This window comes from Phallusia mammillata, chromosome 7 (genome assembly GCF_965637545.1).
Source record: "Phallusia mammillata chromosome 7, kaPhaMamm4.hap1.1, whole genome shotgun sequence".
Taxonomy (NCBI): domain Eukaryota; kingdom Metazoa; phylum Chordata; class Ascidiacea; order Phlebobranchia; family Ascidiidae; genus Phallusia; species Phallusia mammillata.
In genome coordinates, this window is record NC_137258.1 from 8888426 (window position 1) to 8906426 (window position 18001).

The following is an 18001-nucleotide window of genomic DNA, read 5'->3' on the forward strand; positions in this document are numbered from 1 at the left end:
TACAATGAGTCAGTGACAACCACAATTGCTGTACACAACAGGCTGAGCAGAAACTCAATAGTGCGAACAATTGAAAAGCTAGTCAAATATGCCTTTTCCCAGCAAAGCCTAGCCAAAATCAAATTTATTTACATGTGCTGTAAAATGCTACAAAAAACCTTTTATTGAACTTTTTCTGCAAACTGCCTTAGACTACCACACTTGGCTAAATTAATTCGCAGCTTACATTATACCTTCAAACTGTACCATCTGTTTTGCTAACAAAAACATTCACCCGCCTTTATTGTTTTCTTTGAATGTATTAGAACAGTTTAGTGCCTTAACTTCCCTCTTCCTCCTCAACTATGGTCTTTTGTGACACATAGATACCATCCAAAAACTTGCGGATGTCCTTGTTCTTTACGGTTGTGGACTGCTGGATGAGCGCAGCTAAAATACACATTAGGAAATTTAAGAAATATTTATAATTTTTTTATACATTTCCCCACAAAACCAAAAATGCAGGTTTAAGGGTATTCATGAAATGAAATATACAGTTTAGGTGAGTTTGTTGAAAATGTTTTTCAAAACATGTGCAATAAATTTATTTCCAAAATATGTTTTCAATCGAAAGGTTATGTATGTCGATTTAGTCAAGAAGTGCAAGTTGCATTGTGTGACCTCAGACTGACGTACAAATGCTCATCATTTGATCAGAGTGAGCTGAGTTAATCATCATGGATCACACATATAGTTTTGATTTGGAAAAAAATGATGTACACTATTGTGTGGGGGAAAAATTGATTTGTAAGACCTTGTCTTAAATTCACAACAACATAGTTCAATATTTTGCAATTAAATAATAACCACAAACCTGAGAGGGAAACTTGTTCAATGTCATTTCCTTGCAAAATGAGCTCATCCTTTTGTTTTGGGGAGGCAGACACGACCACACCTTCCTTCATGTTCACTCGCCTGACAAACTTCTCACCGAGGAAATTCCTAATCTCAATTTTAGTTCCTTCATCAGTGATGTTACAGTTGATGGGAAAATGAGCATAAACTGATCTCATTTTGTATTTGTATCCCTAAAAATGGAGAAAAGTCAATTTAATTTGAAAAGAACAAAAAAGGTCAACAAAATTGTTTTATGTAGAAGTTTGTTACTTAAGCCTTAAAAAAGACAAAACACTAACTAGAAGGGTGGCTCAGCACATATTGCCATTGCACATACACTACATACACTTTATTTAATAGGTCCCATATCAGCCACTGTCTTTTATAGCCTTAGTTGTTTCTGCAAGCAGAAACTCATGGGTCCCCCACACATGCAAAGTTGTAAATAATGCATTTTGCAAAAAAAAAACTATGATAAATTTTGGTGCTATCTGTTTAAACAGGGCGATAAAAAAGTCTGCAGACACAATCATGCTATATGAGGTACAAACTATTCAAGTCACATTCAATTCGGCAATTGTTTGCAAAATTTAACCATTGCAGGGGTTAATGGGGTAAATGGTGGGACTGCAGAGCAAAACTCAACAATCAACACCTCAAAATAGAATATTATAAAAAATTTCTAAATTTCATGACATTGTTTAAAAAGTTAACCCTTTTCAAGGGGCTAGTGGGGTACTGATCGGACTACAGGGTAAAACGTCAAATTCGACACCTAAAAATGCCATATTGCACAAACTGTCAAAATTTCATGCAAGTTGGCCAATGTTTAGAAATTACACCCATTTAGGGGTTACTGGGGTGAAGGTGGGGCTCACAGGGTAAAAGAGATCAATGGATGATGTATTTTATAAACTGTCAAAATTTCATCCAATTCAGACATTGTTTAAGAAATTCACTCATTTTAGGGGGCCAGTGGCATTAATCTTGGGGATGCAGTGTGAAAAACTACAATTAACACCTAATTATGGCAAAATGAACAAACTGTCAAAATTTCATCCCATTCAGGCATTGTTTAAAAATCACCCTTTTTGGGAGGCTGGTGGGGTAAATATTGGGGCTGCAGGGTGAAACACAATAATCAACACCTAATTATGACACAAAGAACAAACTGTCAAAATTTCATCCAATTCGGACATTGTTTAAAATTTTACACATTTTAGGGGGCTGGTGGGGTAAATATTGGGGCTACAGGGTGAAACACAACAATCGAGGCCTTAAAATGGCAAAATGAACAAACTGACCAAATTTCATCCAATTCGGACATTGTTTAAAATTTTACCCATTTTAGGGGGCTAACGGGGTAAATATTGGGGCTATCGAGTCAAACAAACCAAAAGGCACATCTACATAACCATATCTTCCATCTGTGAAAGTTTCATCCAAATCCAACAAAGATTTGTTGCCAAAAGTGCATGGACAAACTTCACGACGGAAAAAAGAAAAGAAAAAAACATAGTGAAATCAAGATGCATCCCCTTCAGGGAAGGGGACCCATAATTACTCAAAATGACCGATAGATGAAAAACAGGAAAGTGGTGTACAAGACAAATGACATTGTTGGATCACAAATTTGTTCATATGAATGACAACCAACACAACATACTCAAAATCTCAAAATTGCTGCAAAGGCTGGTTGAGCAGAAACTCCATGTTGTAAATACTTTTCTTTACATCATTTTTCTTAGCGCTCAATTACTATAAAACACTAGTACAGACAGTATCATACCTTTGTGACACCAGTAGCCATGTTTTTAATATGACTGCAAATTGTACGCACACATGACAGGTCCTTGCGTGTTCCAAACCATTTGTCCACCCTGACACTGTTCTTGCCGACCTTTGTCAGCTCGACCTAAAACAGAATTATACGGTAAATAAACTATGTTAGCTAATCTGATATAAAGCAACTTACTTTGAGATGGCCAAAGTTTTTTACAAGACGACCCCTTGGTCCTCTGACGGTGACAATGCGCCCTTTTACCCAGACACTCACGTTATCTGGAAGCGTAACAACTTCATTCGAGTGAATGTTCTTCATGGTGGCGCTCACCTACAAAAAATCCATTGCTGTCTTTAATTGTTGTACATTTACAATGAAGAATGTGGTTTTGACTTGCAACACAACGGCTGATTGAGCTCAGATATGTATTGTTCATCACTCATGAAGTTCTCAGAGTGAGCTGAGTAATATCATCACAGATCATCAAAAAAATCAAATTAGCCGACATTGATTGTTAAACTAAGGTTAGAACTGCTTTGTGGGTTACAATGCCGTGTAATATGAATTCGGGCCCTATGACCAACATATAATAGCAACAGAATGTAAAAGCCCTAGAATAAGTCGTGTTGGTTATCGAACATAAATGCCCATGATAACATACCAAACGTGGAAAGTTACGTACCAACCTGTTACTAAAGCCATGCCACTTAATTTACTGTAACTTTTAACCCTATTTCTTCAATTACAACGATGATTTACTCAGATCTTTCTCAAAACAACTTACCTCACTGCCACACACTAGAAAAAGACCATTGCTCGATTCGGCGATTGTATGGTATCCGGCTTATAACATACCGCAAGAGAGTGCACTTCGGAAAAATTTGTGATTTTTAACAGGAATTTTTCTTTTTTTAGGGAATTATTATAAGAAGAGGCCATATATTGTAAAAATAACCGAAAATGGTACTTTGAGAAACTTATGTGAAAAAAGCTATTCTGACTGTAGATGAAAGTTCAACAATTAACAATTATCAATTTACTGCAACATTACAAAACTGCACCCTTAAAAGTCCTGGATTAAAATCGAGTAAGGTACGCAAAAATTTTCCTTACGTATCGAAAGGTCATCGAATTTTAGAACAGTCCGATTGCGTACGGTTTTACCGGCATGGGCCAAAAAAGTTGTAAATTAAATGTGATTTTTTGTCAATGTTATTTATTTTGCGAAAATAATCGCTGGTAAAAAGGGTTTGACATGACAACGGCAGTAATATGTAAAATGCCGATGTAAAAGCAAACGCATTTTGCAGAGAAATAGCAAGAGTAACAGATTCCCCTATATTAGGCCTATAGGCTGTAAAATGTAAAAAAAAACTTTATGGGCCAAGTTTGTACCTCTCCCCAAGATGATTGTTTTTGATAGAAATCCGGGTTCTGGCCACAAAATGGAGCAGTGAAACTGACCGTTCTGGGTGGGGCATTTAGAAGCGGTTTACTCGGAGAGCAATTTCCATGTTTATTGCTTAACATTTAGGCTATAAAGCAAACTGATGGCCAGCGTATCACCAAATGGGGAACTGCTATATTTTCATTTCGTGATGCTTAGCTACGCAAACATCATTTGACATCTAGACTTCGCTATTGATAAGTGTCGACATTTCACATATTTTTTAGTCATCTGAGCCGAAAACATTTCACATTATCTTTCAGTCATTTGAGCCAAAATGTGTAAAATATGTCTCTTAACCTTCAATGCGAGTCTTACGAGGTTTAGGAGCATTTCTTTAAGGCAAAATTAGCATGTGGGTTGGTAGTACACGTTAATACACCATTCAATGTTGGTTTGTAATACATGATTCAATAAAACTTTGTAATGCATTGTTCAATGTTCGCTAAGGCCTTAATATTTTATCTGATTATTTCTGTCCGCTAAATGTCGCACTGTCGCTGTCAGTTTTGTTCTCTGCCTATACATATTTTGTGAAACAAACCCTCCCGTATAGCAAAAAATACAGAATTTTGTAATGATCAGCACGTACGACCCAAGAACTACTTTTATTAGGCAGGTACAGCGCAAAATATATTGTACCGCACACCACATGCAAAGAAATCAAACATTAGGCTCGCTATTGGCTCATGACAGAACCTATCCCAGCAACACAGCCATGGATTTAGTCGAATGGCATCAACACGAGAAGCAAAAATAGTGGTAACAATTGAAATCATGATCTTCGAGGAAAATTTCGTGTGTTCACAGCAACTTTTGGTTTCTTTTCCGTAGAAACCGCCTTAGCTTTTGTTTCATTTCTTTTAGTGGAAGAAACTTTAACGCGGCTTGTGGATGCTTTAAATTCGGGTTTTGCTGTGGGACGTTGCTTGTTTCGAAACATGCCTGTAATCGAGCGACGAAGCGAAGAATTCCTCGCAAGTGATTGAGGTGGCTTGTTTATGTCTTTTTCCTTAGAAGATGACGGCTTTGCCGCAGCACGTTGTTTTTTTGATTGGCGATTTTGTCCTACTGGCGAAGTAATGTTTACTGTAGTCGACCGATCAGCAGACTGATTTCCCTTTTTCTTTCGAAAAGACAAAGACTTCCATCTTTGGGTGCTAGAAGATGGACGAGAAACATCCTTTTCTGGCTGTTTCGTCGCCAATTCGCGATTTGTTCTTGATAAAAACGAAAGCTTTCCGAATTTCCTTTGCGGTGATATAGGAATCTGCGAGGGCCTGAGTTTACGCTTTGAAGTTGGATTGTCCGAAGTGGCGTCGCCTGACTTTTCACCTAGAAAATGTTGGCAAACAAATTAAAACACCAATAGCACAACACCCTTTTAAAAGTTTAACTATACATAAAAGAACCCAGATGGTAAAAGAGCAGATGGAAAAACAACAACAAAGCTAAATGCAATCTAGTAATGCAGCATGAGCACTTTGTTACGCATGCAAGGTTTTCGGGCATGAATGATGAAACTACTCTACAACATGCAGTGGAGCAAAACCCGCCGGCAGGAAACTTTATGTGTTAGTTGTAAGTCAACACCCAAACGCTAGCAAACAATCGGTGCGCAGTAATGCTATGGTGAACTCGGTTAGAAGCACGTCAAACTATCGACCTGGTTTGTTATGTACATAGAATTACCGACCTGTCGGTTCGATAAAACCGACACGGCCAAGCGAAGACGCCTTACGGCAAAACACACTGATGAAATGCTGGTCGACATAATGATTACACTGGCGAGATAAGACGACCAGAACGCACACAGTGGAACATAGCCAGGTACCGACGCCTGCTACTATTTACTGTGTGATGCGAAAGTGAGGTTGCTTAACGCAACGAGCGCAAACGCTACAACGTGCGCAAACAGAATTTCAAGATCTCTTGTGATGTACACACCACTTACAAATTCCTAAACCAATGCTTGATCTTTATCCATGTTTCTGTAAAAAACAGAACAACCTTTTGAGCATATATGCTTCTCTGGACATGCGGTTATCGTGTATCTTGTGATAGTGATAAATTGTTCCTTAATGACAGTTGCCTACCAGCAGCTTTTAAAGCAAGCAAAGCAAGACAATAATTTTTGTCCAGTAGCAGTTCTTGGTGTGTCAAGAACCGCGTTGCTAATGTTTAGCTACAATCATCACCGTGTGAATTACATCGCTAGAAATTAGAATCAAGCGAAGCCATGGCTGTATACAGCAGAGCGTTCGGTTATCGCTCATTCTTGTGGTGAGTAAAGCAACCGTAAATGAACTTTACGACATTGCGTTTTTAATGAGGGTGGCAATTTTGCAAGCCCATGAAACCAACCCCGCTTTTACTGCAGCGCGCAGTGTTGCTTCTTTTTATCTGCAGCCAGCTTAGATATGTGGTTGCTTTTCGACGCCACTCTGCTGCCTTGAGTGCTCGAAGCAGGGAGCCGAATTGCTGCCGGTGTGTCGTCCATTTCTTTACATATACAACAAACGTGGCAGTTCGAACTTAGCAAAATACAAACACGTTCAAAGCAAAATTCATGCTAACCAGTGCAACAGACCAACAAGCCGCAAAGCGCATTCCGCGGCTGTGGCAGTTTACAACTGGTGCGATAAAAAAATTTCAGCCCTTCGGAGTCGCTGATTCAGTAACGTGCGTGATTTTGTTATGATTCAAACTTATACAACAGACCAATACCGGTTCCTGTACTGACCAGGAACGATCGAAACGGGCTAATCAATATAATCAAGCGCGTCCTCAAATTCTTCGTCGTCGGAAGAGCTCTCGTTGAAAAACGGTGGCTGGTTGGAGAGCGGCGAGACGAAGTGTGATTTTATGGCTACATGCACTTGATCAATGCCTGAAAACAAACCGGGCCATGAAACGTTAAGGCGCTGTACGTCCGCTATGGACATCGATCCACGTTTGCCTTTCTAAAATATTTTCTGGGATTTCAGGCGAATCAAAAGGCTTGTGACAAATGATGGAAATTCCCAGTTAACATTTGCACTGTTTTACGATCAGAGACGCCCGATAACCGCATTCGCCGCCTAAATCGACACAAATGAAACGAAGTTACGTCACAAATGTCACATCTGTCAATGGCATCGAGAATTTACGATCACGCCGTGCGGCACACCCCAGTAACACCTACACCATTAATGCCAGGCTGCAATTTGCTGGCATGAACATGTTGTTAATGGTTAAAAATGTACTCGCTATTTTAGGTTATTATGGATGACTATGCTATAATGCAATAGGGACTCGTTTGGTAAACCAGTCTTCACCCATCCTTTTTTTACCGATGTTGTATGCGTACCTTATTATTGATGAGATTATTTAAGACATTCTGTAAAAAACGGTTACTAAGTTAGTTAAATCCAAGGGAAATAAATAAAACAAGGTTTATCTTTAATGCATAAAGTTTCAGGTTTGAATCGTTAAGTCAAACCAGAACGTTTTGCAACACGCAACCAAAGGCTAAAGTGAAACAAAAGTGGTTTTGCACAAACTTTACGCTATTTGCGACAAGCCGCTACTCAAGACACAGAACATCGATCATCAGCCTGTGCTTCTTGGTGCCTCTGTTGGCGAGCTAGGAAAGCCATAACCAAAACAGGAAAAACAGTTATTTTTATAGATTGCTATAAAATAGAGCACAGCCATTTTAAATGAGTTTTGCAAAAACAAAAACTTAACATACCAAAGTAAATATTAACCCTTTCTGCAAGGTCGTTTTACATAAAAACCATTCAAACGTTGGAAAGACATTTAAATATAACGTATTTAACGGTTTTAACCTTTGTGTGGCAAGAAATATTTAACACGATTTCATGCAGAAAACCTACCAGCAATTTGTGGCGTGTCCTCGCTATCACTGTTGTTCGATGCCACACTTTTTGCTCGAGAATCTACAGACGAACCACTGGTCGGTACTTGAGTATCATGAGACGTGTTGACTTCGGTAGTAACTGCGTCTTGCTTTGGTTTAAAGGCTGCGAGGACTTTGTTTAATGTGGGAGAGACGTCTTTGGGTGGTTCAGTCGGAATGTCTTTCGAGCTCTCTGGTAAAGTGACTGGAATTGGGATTTTTCCGTTTGACATAGTTGTGGTTTCCATTTCAAGCATTTCTTCGACGATAAGACCGATATCGTTGGCCGACAAAGGTTCTTCATTGCCTTGAGGAATATCTTCGGAACGTGTTTTGGGTTTCTCAACTTCTATGTACTCTTCTGGGGTCTCTATATCAGGCGAAGGAACCGCAGCCGTTTTGTCCAGGCAAATCTGACTCATGACGTCGTTAAGTTGACCAATTTCTTTAACGGTTAAGTCATCACTCACCGTGCTGCAAGTTTCTGTATCACTAGACTGGTTTGATTTTGAGTGGGCTTTCACATCAACTTCAAGAATTTTAATGTCATTTGTTTTGTCGGAAGTGTTAGTTTCCACATGAACATCAGCTTCAGTAGTTTTCACATTGTTCGGTTTGTCGATAGAGACATTAGCTTCAATGGGAGGTTTGGCAATTACATCAGCTTCAACAGTTTTAACATTGTTGGGTTTGTCGATAGAGACATTAGTTTCAATGGGAGCTTTGGCAATTACATCAGCTTCAACAGTTTTAACATTGTTGGGTTTATTGGTGCAAGCGTTTTTATGACTGGCCTCCGCAACTGGAATTGAATCAACAACGTCGGTCGGCTGTTGGCTTACGGGGTCAGGTGGGTTTGGTGTTTGCTGACGGTTGCTGGTTTTTTCTCTGTCCTCTGTGGTTTTTTTAGCGTCAGGGAGTTGATCTACAGAAGACCGATCAAGGGGCGTTACTGATGTACTATCAGCAACCTTTGGTTTGTCGACATCAGCTTCTGTACATAAAGAGTTATCTTTGCTGGTAGTCTGTTGGTTTTGCTTCGATTCAGCTTCGGTAACTTTTGTTTGACTTTGACTAATATCGTCGTTTATCGCTTTAGTAGCACTCATCTTGCGTAGGGCATCGGTTCTGGGACTTCTGCAGTAACAAAAATGAGGAATGTAATGTGTTTGCGAACGTTAATAGGCTTCTGTTTACAAAACAAAAATTCATGCAAAACAAATAACATATTGTACGTTTTTGGAGAAGCCGGTGCATGGTCTGGTGAAGATTTCTTCAAATTAAATCCTTTCCTTATGTCTTTCAACAAGTTGTCGATAATATTTTCCTGCAAAGACAACACACAAACAAACGGTATTTTCGACAAAATAGTAGTACAAAACTGTGTAATACGATTTCCAAAATCGAGACGCTACAAAATAGTTGACTGTAGGGGGTTATTTCAGGCTTTGTACCTCAGCAGGTGGTGGAGCGTGTCTTTTGCTCTTGGGTTTCCCGCTTTTAATTCTTTCAGCCTCCTGGGCTTCTCTTTTCTTCTTCTTTTCTTCGGCAATGGCGCGTTCCTTATTCTCTTTGATTGCTTTCTTAATCTTTAATTCAAAAAATGTGATCAATGACTCCCAAAAAAATGGTTTGTCTTACCATTATCAAACAGTTTAACCATGTTAATTAAGTTTAACCCGCAAACAAGCACATGTCCTTGTTACACGCTTGACAGGCGAAAATCCAGCGATCTGTTGCAAATTAGCAATTCCATGCCGAAAAACAACAGGTTACCTTATACAGGGATCTATTTGCAAGGTATACAGTACCATAAAACGAATGGCGACGGTTATCTGTTAACAAAACCGCGCATTTTCTGAAGCAAATTAATGAAATGTTAAATTTCTAAACCGTGTCAAGCTAGGGAAATTGGCAGCCCGGTAATTGATAGTGCTGGGTCAAAACAGTTAACAAACACTCCACTAGGTTGTCTGATGACAAAACGCAATTAGAGACCGCTACAACAAATAGCGATGATTTACTGCTTGTAAAACCAGTACGTGTATTTACAGACCAAACATACCAATTCTATTTCAGAGTGGATTTATTGGTTTTTAAGGGTTTGTGTATTGGCATGTGCCTGGCGATGAAACGACTACAGTACCTGGTTTGAAAATTTAGCAAAGGTCGAGATTCCATCTTCCAATCTGAATTTCCTTTCATCTTCGACAAGGTAGTTTGCCAAATCAGTTCGTAACACCTCGATTTCATCCAAATTGTCTTCAAGCAGTTTTACGCGGTCTGCTGCATTGCCAAGAAATTCTTCAAACTGCTTCTTTATCTCATCTGATGCTTTATCGACCTAAGAACGTTTAGATATGAAAAAAGTGATTCTGACATTCGAAATAACTCCAAAGTTTAATATTTGTACATGGACGTTTTAATTAGTGGAATGACTAATTTGACAAAACATAGTGCCTACACATCGAGAAACTGAGGTGGCCTACATGTACCTAAATATGAAACAAGTTTGCTTTTAGCCACTAAATGCAAATTTGATGTAACGACATAAATACGTCGATAAACCGCTTCCTTTAGTGGTTAGTAGTATGATGTACAATGTGGTTAAAATTATATTAAAATAGTTGGACTATCGACCGTAACCAGAAGTGTGAATAACCTGACGTTGCAGCTTGCTGATAACGCCGGTCAAGCGCTTCACGTCCTTTTGTATCTGCTCGACCGACACATTTTGGCATTTCTCGACACCGATTAGATCTTCAGGCAAGGTGAGAAGTTCTGGGTGCTTTTTCTCCGCTTCCATCACCACGTAATGGAGCAACGTCATACGAGGTTTGTTCGCTTTAGTTTCAGCCAACTGCGAATAATTAACTTTATGTGTACGTCACCGCAAGGTTAATTGCTTTTACACTCTTAATCCAAGCCACGAGGGGAATCAATCACGTTGTACCAGCAAACCAAGCCAAGTTACCGCTTTGACATTTGATGTTTATCAAGTTCAACCGGCCTGTTTACTTTAAGCATCAACCCCTAGATCCGGGGTACCAGGTGCTTGTCTGAGCTTGGTTGATCCCTAATAAGAGTGGCATTTCCCTGGTTGACGGCTACCAACCAACTATTCAGCTTTGTGACATTTGATGACATTATATTTGGTGTGTCACTGCTTTGGTTGATTACAACCCGTACGATGGTTTCATTCACTGTTGAGTGTCATGAATGCTCACCATTGTTATTGGTGCTCATTCAACGACATATGGTGCATTGTATACAGTGAAAGTAGTGATTGATTCTGCCGTTACGTGAAAATATCAATCCGTTCAAATTCTGGGTTGTATTAAATCTTTCAATTCGGCGCGATAAATAAAGGGTTTACCTTCAGCAGTGATGTTATTTTGAAACCTTGCGCGTCACCCGAGTGTGCACCGAAGTTCATGAAGTTGCCCGTTTTGAGAATAAGCAAGAGAAAGTCTTCTAACTTCTTGCAAGAACGAATTTCTACATAAAATATTGATGCCATACAAGGTTAGGTAACTTTGCGCAACAAGTTTTTTTTATACAGGCACACTGAAGTCAGTAAATTACAGAAATTGCCTTGTCATGAAAATGCATTGTTCACAACGTTGTCGAAACAACGGTTTTGTTTGGAGACCAAGTGTGACATTTTTTTGCTAATCTGATGAAAAAGATTTGAAAAGCCCATCTGACCTTTACACGCCTTTTTGACGTCACGCATTGTGGGCTCGATATCTGACATCTCGTCTTCAAAACTCTCACGGATAATGGAGGCTTCAATGCAAAGTTGATAACTGGGAATTTGCGATAGGGCAAGGAAATACTTCTCAACGTTGCCCAAAAGAGCCGGGTCTCCAGTATAGGCGTGAATCATCTCAATTTCGGATTGTTCGGGAAGGAATTTCAGCATGTTGCGTAATTTCTCTTCGGCTGCGAGAAAATCGTTCACGGATGAATTCACTTGCGGTCACGGGCACGCCTTTTGCGTAAGCAGTTTTTGTGCCAAAAATGAAATTCCACAAAGAATGCCCGCCCATAAAGTAAAAACTGAAAAAAACTTACCTATCTTTAGTTTAAGTTTAGAAAACATACGAAGAATATTTCCTAGCGCTATTTAGTATATTGTTCCTACAAATACTGTGACTAGGCAGTGAAATAGTGCCAGTAATAAATATCGACTTTCACATTTACTTAAGCTATGAAGTATTGCTGCTGCAAATGCGACTAGAGTGCCGTGGAATGAGTGCTACTAATAAAAGCTTCTTATTTTCACTAATACTGTTAAACCGTTTTTAAAGCACATATAAACTGGCTTCACATCCAAATGATAAATAATTCATCTCCCCACTTAAGATTTCTCTGTTTCCTTCCTTCAGCGCTTGCACGATCACGTCGTTACTGAGTCGAAATTGACGCAGAAATATATTGATGTTGAGACTGCGACGGGAATCTACCAGACTTACCTTCGAAAAGAAATAAACATTATGGTGTTTTTGTCATCATTAAGGCAACAATGCCAAGCTAAACCAGCAAAAAATGTGTTTATATACATACTTCAGTTGGTGCCGATTTTTTTGTTTCCTTTGCCGGCGCTTTGGAAATAACTTTTTGCGCAAACAGCTCTTCAATAGCTTTGTAGTTCGGTTCGACATCTGTCGCTCCTTGCTGGCCGAGTGAATCCCACACACTGTTACTTCTGCAGCAACCATAAAACGTTTCAAATACACCCAGTTTAAGGAAACGTTGAATTTATTATTGAACTTTACCTTGTTCGCAGTGTGTTGCTGGGAATCTTTTGCCAATTGAACTTACGTAGCTTCGAACTGGGTTTAGGTACAGACACAGAGCGTCGGACTGGGAGAGTGCTGTAAGACTGATTTGCTGTCATTGGGATGATTCCCCCTGGTGGTGGAGGGATACCTCCCATAGGTGGAGGTGGTGGAATTCCCCCCATAGGTGGAGGTGCTGGAATTCCTCCCATTGGAGGAGGCGGAGGAATTCCACCCATGGGTGGTGGAGGAGGGATACCTCCCATTGGAGGAGGTGGTGGAATTCCTCCTACAGGAGGAGGCGGAGGAATTCCCACCATAGGTGGAGGTGGTGGAATTCCTCCCATGGGAGGAGGCGGAGGAATTCCGCCCGAAGGTGGAGGTAGCGGAATTCCTCCTATAGGTGGGGGTGATGGAATTCCCCCAATAGGTGGAGGTGGGGGAATAACTCCCGTTGGAGGCGGTGGAGGTATCGTCCCAGCAGGAGGGGGCGGAGAAATTCCTTTGATTGGGGGTGGTGGAGGAATACCACTTGCTGCAGGAGTAACACTTCCCGAGGGTGGTGGTGGTGGTGGAGGGGGAATGTTGCCCTGGGGCGGTAAGGATGAAACAATACTTGAAGGAGTTGGTATTGGAGGTTGCGGGATGACATTTGTCTTTTCCTGGGGAGCGTCTGTCTGGATCTTGACGTCTTTCTTAGGAGCACGCCGCGTCGAATTTTCTCTCCCTTTTGCCAATTTTTTTCCTTCTTGTGCAGTTTTTATAACCACTGCCTTTTGCACCAGGACCTCAACAGCTTCCCATATTGAGTCCGCCAATGGATCTTCCGTGTTAATCTGGAGAAAACTTTGAAGCACGGCAAGAAGATGGTTCCCCTGCGGCCCCGTGCAAACCTGAAGACCATGTAAGTTCCAATCGGTCTATGTGAATTCAAATTACCCACAACAACGTACGTACTTTGTTGAAAACCGCCGAAAACACGTCTTGGTGGTTGTTAAGGTCGATGCCAGAGGCGTTTGTTAATTCAGCTATCTCTTCATCGTCAACGAGTTTGCGCTCCTCAAACACTTCAAGTTGAATTAGCAAATCCTCGGATTCGCTGTGACTGAGAACAATATGAACTCTCGTCTCGTAACCACCAGCGATTAAAATGCTTTGCGACTTCATGCAACGCTGAATAAACCACAGTGAAAATCACGGCAACACGAACATGCAATTTTTGCCAAACATTTGTAGAGCGAAAAAGCAATTCAATAAATCAGATTTTTGCGTTAGGTTCTTCACAAGATTGTGCAATATGTAGGAAGGGATTTTCTCATTGACCAGTTTATCCTATGAGTTGCAGTTTAATGCCAAACAATTACCAATAACTTATTACACTTGATTAACATTTCAAACAATAACAACAATATACTCCAACATCCAGTTTACGGCAATAAACGCGGCTATTTGCAAATTCTTTTTCCAGAAATTGCAACTTGGCGCAAAACCAGCCTCAAGCGTTATAAATTTTAAGCGTAAAAGTTCAAACATGTTTTACCAACTGTCGGGCTCCTGAAACGCTTTGGTTCTAGAAAGTAACAAAACCGTTTGCTTTCATGATATATATTGGAACTAATGATTCGTACAATATTTAGATAATATTGCATCAATTAAGAAGTTATAATGCATCAGGAATGTTATATTTTTGTAATTTTCAATCAACCTGTAGATAAGATAATGCAAGATTAATACTGGTAAAGTTTACATATGCTGTGAGTGAAGTTCAACCAAATATGTTGATGCAGTCGTCGTGCAGCATAAGCATGTTTACAACTGTTAGAAATTCACGGGAAGCAACACACACACCGCCATGCACCGTATGACACGCATGCAGCCCCAGTTCTCCGACAAACCAATGTCGAAGAGTGCAAAAGTGCCTAACAACGCACACAGGAAGGGGTATGGTGAAGGACATGCGAATGTTCTATATAATAGGGTTAAAAAGGGGAGTATATTGCTGTGTGAAATGGGCGTTAGTAATATGGTTAGCAGAACCCGTGAAAGCCAACATCTAACACACAATGCTACTGAGCGTTCGCCAGAGCTGCAACTTACAATTCGGAAACGAGCTGAGTTTCCCTGTGGTTGAGTGAAAGCAGTGTTACTGTTAACCAAATGCAGTGCAGTAGTTATACCCTGGTATAAAATGCCATGCCGTGTGCACTAGCACCTGGTCAACATTCAAAGCGTTAGTCACGCTTCGTAAACAACAAATAAACCAATATGGGCCCAAAGCAACTGCAAGCGTCTCCACCGTTAACGGATATTACGCTAACAAAAAATGCCCATGCACATGTTTGTGCCCAAAATCGATACAAGCTATTACAACAAAGCTTACCGAAGCTGGGAAAATGTATCCAAGATTTGCAAACCTAAATATGACAACAAAAGCAATTTTGAGTACGGGGTTACAATTTTTCAACATACTCGTACCTACCAATAAATTCGTTTCGCAACTGAATTCTGTCATGTAGTGAATCTGTCGACAGTATGACCGCATTAACGAAAGAGAGCACTGCGGTTTGATAAGGGGCGTTTTCGGTGGCCTTCAGTTCATTTACAGCCACGCTGAAGCGATACCGTTGCGACTTGGATTGCTGTAAAACAAACATACAGTGAAATTGATGTTAATTTATTGTGTAGCAGGGTCACAGGAGCATAGTGGCCGCCAACTCTACCTTATAATGTTCCATGGCATCAATAGCCCGTAGTTTTCCATCAGCTGAGTAAATACACATAGCAGCAAGCAGTTCAAACACCTGCTTTTTTACCATCACGTTGCTGCTGTCCAGGGCTGAATACAAACAACGAAATGTAAACTTAGATGGGTTTATTACATATGCTTGGCGCATTCGCACATACCAGTAGATAGCATTCGGGTGTAATCGTTCTTTGAGATCACGTGATCCAGCCCTGTGCGAGAGTTCATCACGGACTTGACGCACCTAATTGGACAGGCATGTAATTAGTCTTCGCAAAGCAACTTACAGCGTAACAACCGGACAGGTATAGTTGACACACCCAACGCAGTGCAGCAACTCCATGGATTTGAGTATCGACGTTTTTGACGATCGGGCTGTTTCGTTTGAAAGCCGTTCCAGGGTGGTAAATAGAACACCCAGTCCGTCCAAGTCCAAAAACCCCTAAACATATCATGGTACGTAACGTATTATATTTGCCATATCTCTTGAATACGTTGTTTTAAATACGGTGTGAAGCTATATGCTTACAAGCATCCATTCTTCTGAACACTCCTGAATTTTTCTTCTTAATCCAGAAAAGTTTTGCACTGATGGAAAGTGCAACAGTTTAATGCAGAGTTCTGGTTCTGCATTTTCTAAGTTTGAGAGAGTTTCTTCGGCCTCTGTCCTCTCTTTTTTCTGGGCCTGGGCAGCAATACTAGACCAACGTTTTTTAAGCATTTTCTTGTACAAAAATCACCACACATAAGTCAAGTTAATGTTTTGAATAATCTTAAATAAAACAGCTAGTGCCCTTGTTTTGAACTCATACTAAAAAGTGTCACATTGTACAGTAACTCATAACATATTAACCTCGTGAAGTTATTGTCCCTTTCAACTAGTCAACTATTTACGACCGTAATTCAAATATTCACGTTCTGTGTCATTGTATTCAGAGTTCTATCTGTGTTATTGTCTTTAACAATAAACAACCCTGTAAAATGAAAACTAAACGTTTTACCACTACAAGTGTACACAGAAACAAATAAGTTTATACTAGGCGTTTTTGAAAGTTTGAGCTGAAAATACTAATTGCCGACATGACAAACGGGCGACAAAATGAATAAAAACGTGATGAATTAATCATCACAAACCAAGCTGCGCTATTCATCACTTTATCTCTCGCAGTTACAGAAAGTAAAGTCAACTTATCACAGTGCACAAAACAGAATGCCATCTGGTTTGTTTTTCAATAATCGTGCTCTTAAAGAGCTAAAGTTACAAATCAGCTAAAGCCGTGCCCACGGCGATTACAAATGGGCGAAAAATTTTAGCTGTCGTCGCGGATTTTCTCTCACGCAGAGAAAGGATGTCTTTAGTTCGTCGCCCAGCGTTAACATCTACGTGTTCTTCGTCGCTCAGGCCATGTGATTATATCCAAGCAGGCCAAATTGCCTTGCGTCAGCACTATCAGCGAAACCATAGCTGACCAGCAACAACGCCACAAAGATCAGCAAACACCTTACAAAGGAAACTGTTTCAACCAAAGGAGCAATAAGGCTGAGTCATTCTAAAATACACATACTGGTTCAGAAATTCTACCAACACAATAGTTTAAACAACCAAAACAAAAACTTCTGGTTGATTACAATTCTAAGTAAAACGACTGGTTTCAAGTACTGAAATGACACGGCAAATAATATACTGTCAGACCGATATTGCTTTCTATACAGACCCAACAATGTGCACAAATATGGTCACATCACAAAGGTATCACAAAGCGACGTTTGTCTGTGTTAAAACCGCCCCTCCCCGATGTTAAACATTGCTCTAATGATGCTACGCTCGGCCACAACACGAATACAGTAGCCAAACTTGTAATGTCGTATCAAACGACCAAATATCAAACTTCACGGCAAAAATGTACGGCAAAATTGCATACGCGTCATTTTTGCCAATGCGTTAATGAATATTTACAACAGTCAAGACCCGTGAAGTACCACGCCTGATCCAAAATAACTATTGTCCGGCGAAATGCCCGTCGACAGACTTTTTCGGTCGCCGCCAAAGTAAACTTTTCTGTGGTCGCGCTTGAGTGATTGTGAGTGAAGAGCGCAGCTTACCAGTAGTGGGCCCAACAACCCTCAGTAATTAACCATTTGTCCTGTTAACAATAAACTTATTTGACTGTACCAACACACGGTAATTTGGCTTGTTAACAGGAATGGTAATTTGTTTTAATGTGAGATATTATCGCTTATCTAGATCTAAATATTAATCGTTTATAGGAAATATGAAGCATATATAGCTTATTATGTTTTAAAGAAATGACCCACATATCTTGGCATATAATGCTCCTCATTTTATATTACTTCTCGAAACTCTGAAAAAATGTATATTAACCAAGAATTCATGTTGCGTATGCTAAGCATACTATGCTTACTTTATCTTTACTTAAAAGTGAAATGATTCACAAGCTGGAGTTCC

The 18001-nt window shown here is 40.0% G+C and overlaps 2 protein-coding genes across 10 annotated transcripts; both read right to left on the reverse strand.

Annotated features, from left to right (window-relative positions):
- Positions 1-279: 279 nt before the first annotated feature.
- On the reverse strand, positions 280-3523 carry LOC145238399 (large ribosomal subunit protein uL6-like). Of its 3 annotated transcripts, none has more exons than XM_080101542.1 (5): positions 3444-3523; positions 2852-2989; positions 2666-2791; positions 854-1067; positions 280-429 (listed from the first exon to the last, which is right to left on the reverse strand). In XM_080101542.1, the coding sequence occupies exons 2-5, from the start codon at positions 2975-2977 to the stop codon at positions 320-322; spliced, it is 576 nt and encodes a 191-aa protein (XP_079957668.1). In that variant the 5' UTR covers positions 2978-2989; positions 3444-3523; the 3' UTR covers positions 280-319. The 3 variants fall into 3 exon arrangements, with proteins under 3 accessions (XP_079957668.1, XP_079957669.1, XP_079957670.1); XM_080101543.1 differs by lacking the exon at positions 3444-3523 and adding an exon at positions 3346-3437; XM_080101544.1 differs by lacking the exon at positions 3444-3523 and adding an exon at positions 3342-3437.
- A 1172-nt stretch (positions 3524-4695) lies between these two features.
- On the reverse strand, positions 4696-17511 carry LOC145238414 (inverted formin-2-like). 7 transcript variants are annotated; one of them, XM_080101565.1, is made up of 20 exons: positions 16064-17511; positions 15855-15976; positions 15696-15778; positions 15512-15627; positions 15271-15430; positions 15172-15205; positions 14889-14912; positions 13749-13896; positions 12789-13684; positions 12577-12718; positions 12371-12485; positions 11716-11952; positions 11384-11505; positions 10670-10867; positions 10154-10351; positions 9462-9596; positions 9243-9334; positions 7985-9144; positions 6054-6097; positions 5378-5441 (listed from the first exon to the last, which is right to left on the reverse strand). In XM_080101565.1, exons 1-19 carry the CDS (start codon positions 16253-16255, stop codon positions 6057-6059), a joined length of 4215 nt encoding a protein of 1404 aa, XP_079957691.1. In that variant the 5' UTR covers positions 16256-17511; the 3' UTR covers positions 5378-5441; positions 6054-6056. The 7 variants fall into 7 exon arrangements, with proteins under 7 accessions (XP_079957685.1, XP_079957686.1, XP_079957687.1 ...); XM_080101566.1 differs by lacking the exon at positions 6054-6097 and adding an exon at positions 7456-7485; XM_080101564.1 differs by having other exon boundaries at positions 5381-5441; positions 6061-6097.
- Positions 17512-18001: the final 490 nt, after the last annotated feature.